Raw genomic sequence first — 5,243 nt, forward strand, 5'->3', positions numbered from 1 at the left:
CTAGACAGTATGGTTATATTCATATAGCATTACAAGAAAAAATTATTGCACACTTGTGATATAACCCACTGGTGGGTGCACACGAGGTCTGCCCATCAGTGGGTCCGACCACATTATTTGTATGTGTAATTCTCTTGTGGTATGACCCAGTGGTGGACATATTTTATTTATGGATATATATATATATATATATATATATATATATATATATATATATATATATATATATATATATATATATCTGTGTTATGTTTACTGTATAATTATATGTTTATATGTATTTCAGAGTTGAAAGATGGATAAGGCAACATTCTGTGGATGCTGCTCATCTTCACAAGACATGATCCTGACAGTGATGATGCTATCCCTGATGAGTCATCTGATTCATCTTAAAAAAACTGAGACTTCCTCCTCCTCTGAAGATGAAATATCTGATTCTGATGCTCTTTTTGATGATATGTGTGATGAGTCAACTAATACAAATGATTCAATAGATGACCCAGTTGCATTGCTTATAGGCAACTGGACACTTTTCATATTCATATAGAGAACTTTCCCATTCAATTGAAAGAAAGAAAGCTTCTCATAAGACCATCTCCATCAGTAAATGAAATATGGCCAATAGATGTCTATTCACTTTTTGTGACATGAAATAATAAATGTCCTAGTAAGGGAAATTAACCTATATGCAGATCAACACACTTCTTCACAAAGGCTTACAAGGAGCTCCAGACCTAGAGAGTAGACTCTTACCAATAATGTAGAACTGAGAAAGTTTTTAGGCTTACTCATTTATATGGAAATAAACACCATGCCAGAGTTACAATTATACTGGTCTAAAAGTCAACTCTAAGACAACAAACTAGTAATTAGTACGATATCTAGAGACTGATTTCAGCTTCTACTTAGAGTATTGCACTTTTCAGACAACAATACTAATGCAGACAAACATAAAATATATAATGTGAAGCCTTTTTCTGATATGTTGGCAAAAAGATTTCAAAATGTATACAAACCTGGACCTAGATGATGAAATTATGATTCCATTCAGAGGTAGACTAAGTTTTAGACAACATATCCCTGTAAGAGGCACAAATATGGCATGAAAATGTTCAAACTGTGTACTACAGATGGATATACATGGAACTTTGAGATATACTGTGATAAAAGTGACACTTTCCAACATCTAAGAAAAAATGACTCAGTAACTGTAAAATCGATGATGCCTTTGCTTGATATTGAGATGACTCTCTACACTGATAATTTTTACACTTCCCTTCCACTTACTGACTATCTTTTAGTGAGAAAAACATATCTTTGTGGCACAGTACGTGCATCTCGCAAAGAGCTTCCCCAAGTCAAAGCAAAACCCAAGATAAGAGAAATTATTTCACTTGGGAGTAATAAAGGCATAAAAAAAAGTATTTAACTGGAAAGAAAAAAGAAATGTAACATTATCTACTGCACTAGAACATGATGAGTTGCTTGTTCCAACAGGCAAGAATTCCAGAAATGGTGAACAAATAAGAAAACCTAAAAGTGTTCTTGATTATAATAAGGCTAAAAAAGGAGTTGATCTCTCAGATCAAATGGCAGCCTATTACACACCCATAAGAAAACAAAAAAATTGGTACAGAAAGATAGCATTAGAATTGCTAACAGCAACTTCAGTGATAAATGCTTGGATTATCTTCAACAAGTACATTTCTCACAAGACATGGTCTTTCCTAAATTTCAAAGAATCCCTTGTATTGTCACTTATAACCAGTTCTCCTACTGAAACAGTAAGACCTGGTAAAAGATGCAGAAGTATTGGCAACTCCCCAAATAAACAGAAGCAAAAAAGAAATACCAGAAAGAGGTGCATCAGTTGCTATGAGGTCATATCTGTAAATGAGGGATCAAAGGTGGCCTCAAGAAAAGCAGAGAAAATATCGATATACTGTGACAAGTGTGACATGCTTTGCCAAAAAACATAAGTCAATTTCATGTACAGGTTGCCTAGCAGAAAATATATTTTCTTTTATTCTGGAGTATAGTTTTGTATCCAAGCACGTCAATATAAGTTGCATTGCCATTTTCCCTCCAGAAAATTAAATATCTTTAATTCTATATGTTGCAAGAATATAGAATACAGTGTGTGTGCTGTTTAAAAACAAAGCTGGTGATCATGGAGAGAAATGTTGCAATATGATAATTTCACAATACATTATTTGTTCCTGCACAATGTAATTAGATCAACTGGCTATATATCATGCAAGTATTAAAATATTTATCCATTTCATACATTTATATTCTTTGTGGGGGTGAAGTGTCTGGTATTTGGAATTGAATTACAGTGAAGACTGAAAAAAATAAAATGGTATTTGAAATTGTATTACAATGAAAATTGAAAAAAAATAATAAATAAAAAGATTAACTGTATTTATTTAAATGTAAAACTATGTACTGTGGCTTTGGAATACAAAAATGGAATATACAAATCTGTGTATTTCCTTATCTTTACATCATCTTAGGTTAACTACTAAAGCACATTATTGAATATAAATTCACATATTGATGACTTAGAAAAATTACAAAGTAACTAAAGCTGACATACTGGTGGGTCATACAGCACCAAAAGAGAACTCCCCTTGACTCACCAGTGGGCTGCACAGCACAGAATCTGTTAACAGGTCTTTAATAGGGACCTCCACAGTAAATTGTCGTATAGTGATGACTTATAAAACTAAGTTATATTATCACATCATTTAGTTCCATTGGTTCAGGCTTTGGTTCAACATTAATTTCTTTTCCATCACATTCTTCTGATTCTTTTTAATTTCTGGAATTTCTATTTTAGGTTACATTTTGCAAGGCTTGACATCTGATTTATCATCACTCATCTCTGATGGAGTAGATTGATTGCTAATGGCATTATCCTTTCTGTAAATTGACTGTATTTTCACTATCACCTGTTATCGTGCCTGACTGCACAGAAGGCTAAAGACAATTTCCACCACTTGATGTATTGACCATGGAACATGGGGTGGACTGTGAAGAAAAACTCAGATATACTCAACATGGCAGCAACTGAAGACACAGGAATAGCGGGATATGTTCAGTTTGACATATGATTCATAACAGCATAATCATTGGGAGTACTGTAGGGAGGTGGGGGAATGCTGGACCTGGACCCAGACAATCTATCACTCGGAAGAACACTGACAGGAAACTGCCCAGAGGAGTTTGCTATGGTATTGTTATTAGTGGTAGGAATTGTAGTGATGGGCCCACTGATTAGAGGGCCAAACATCACCATCTGATTGCTAGGAAGACATGCAGATGTTGGTTGAGAGACTTGATTATTAGTTACTGGATGGGTGGCAGGAATTTGCATATCCCCAGATGGGTGTGCCAGCCAAGGGCCTGGTGCCATGTTCACAAAGATTCTTAAGTAGAGGGACTGTACTTAGCATAAATGTTATGCTTAGCTTTACGCTGGAGTTCCCAAACAATGCTTAAGCTAACCACAAAAGTTAAGCATGGTCCAGAGCATGCTTAATGCTAGGAATGAAAGTAGTAATTACAGTGTTATTTAGCCAATGGGGAGTGCAGCTCTGCAGCAGTGATGCCCTTGGTCCATCCTCTGTCCTGTTGTTACACATCTATTTACCTTCTTAGTGATAGAGGCCCATGCAGCTTTTTTTGTGCCGCTGAATCGAGAGAGAAGAAAGGCTACTTCTTTTTACTCACATACTGACTAGATGAAGGATGAGTTGTCATTGCTCCAGCTGGGTTTGCTCTATTGACCTTTTTGGTCTTAGGAGTCAGTAAAGAGACAGGAAGGGACCAGAGTTGCTGAGCAGGAGAGGCATGACCACAGTGGCTCAAGTTCATAAATGCAGACAAAATACTTGCATCTTATGTGGAATCTAATTTAATTATAAAAAGACCTTAATCATATATTTACATCCTTACAGGATCAAAGATTTTTGTTATTTACCCACAAAAATATAAACACAAAATTAAGAAGTGTAAGATTTTACTGTTTTGCACTGTTACCATTTCATACTGCACTAGTTCTGTGTTCAGCTTCTTATGCTTACCCTAGACTTAAGCATGATCTAAAGATAAGCACAACTTTAAGCAGAACTCTATACATAATTCTAAGAATCTTTGTGAATACGGTCCCTGGAGGACAGGTTACAATACCTGTAAGAAAAACATTTATGAAGGAATTTGAAGACTTACAATGAAAATTTAAAAAATAGATAAATAAAAATGTTGCACAAACTTTTAATATTATTTTTTCTTACTAATAGTAACTGATCCACCACTCTCCAAATTCCCTTTCACTCCTGGCTAATACAGTGTCATCTGCAGACACATTACCACAAACCACTGCAATCCATTAAGTTTCAATCTTGCATGAATATTTTCTACTTAAGCTTTTATCTTGCTAATACAACTATCCATAAAAATATCACAGACAGCAGCAGACATTACAGATGCTTGCTTCACTCTTGCTCTTAAAGCAAAACTCTTCAAGCTTTCCTTCTATCCTTTTACAAACACTTTCCTTTCTATTCCTCATAATAACTGAAGTTTTTTTTCAGCTTTCATCCCTTTCACTACCTCCTGCCCTTCCTCCTTTGTGGACAACTCTCCTAATACATTAATTTCTTGTTTCATTCCTAGTGCAGCAACCATAACCAATTAACTTCTGCCCATCACTCATACTTGTATATCATCAATGTTTTTTGATGCAATCTTTATGATGTACATGCATACATAGACTGCAAATACCATACCCCTAGTAATCTATAATATAATGCATTACACTGACAAAATCTATTGTACATTACATCAACAAACAGTAACTTACCAATGGATGACGCTCCAGAAGTTGTAGGAGCTAGAATTTATCCTAAAGCAACCACTTGCCCTCCCTAAGGAACTCCAGGCACAGGACACTGAAGGCTACCAGGAGGGCCAGGAGGCACTGCTGCCCCATCTCGCGGGATCTGCTTCCTCTGGAGACGTTTCTCTTCCAGTTCTTTTTGGATCTTGTAGATTTTCTCACCCAAAAGATGGTAATATTCAGGCTAAAACATAGAAGTTAACATTGCTTGGACTACAAAACATGCTTTAGATTAATGTATACATATTTCATTGTACACAGTCCATAAGGTTTACAGAAAGTTATCTTTGAACTGAGATGAAAATACAGTACACAATAACAGAATTTCACGCATCTTACC

General features: G+C 35.5%; 1 protein-coding gene across 1 annotated transcript; it reads left to right on the forward strand.

Moving 5' to 3' along the window:
• Positions 1 to 295: 295 nt before the first annotated feature.
• LOC135106091 (piggyBac transposable element-derived protein 4-like) lies at positions 296 to 1,979 on the forward strand. Its single transcript, XM_064014929.1, has 3 exons — positions 296 to 518; positions 1,131 to 1,400; positions 1,498 to 1,979. The coding sequence occupies exons 1-3, from the start codon at positions 296 to 298 to the stop codon at positions 1,977 to 1,979; spliced, it is 975 nt and encodes a 324-aa protein (XP_063870999.1).
• The last annotated feature ends 3,264 nt before the right edge of the window (positions 1,980 to 5,243 follow it).

The sequence above is a fragment of the Scylla paramamosain genome, chromosome 12 (assembly GCF_035594125.1).
Source record: "Scylla paramamosain isolate STU-SP2022 chromosome 12, ASM3559412v1, whole genome shotgun sequence".
Lineage (NCBI taxonomy): Eukaryota > Metazoa > Arthropoda > Malacostraca > Decapoda > Portunidae > Scylla > Scylla paramamosain.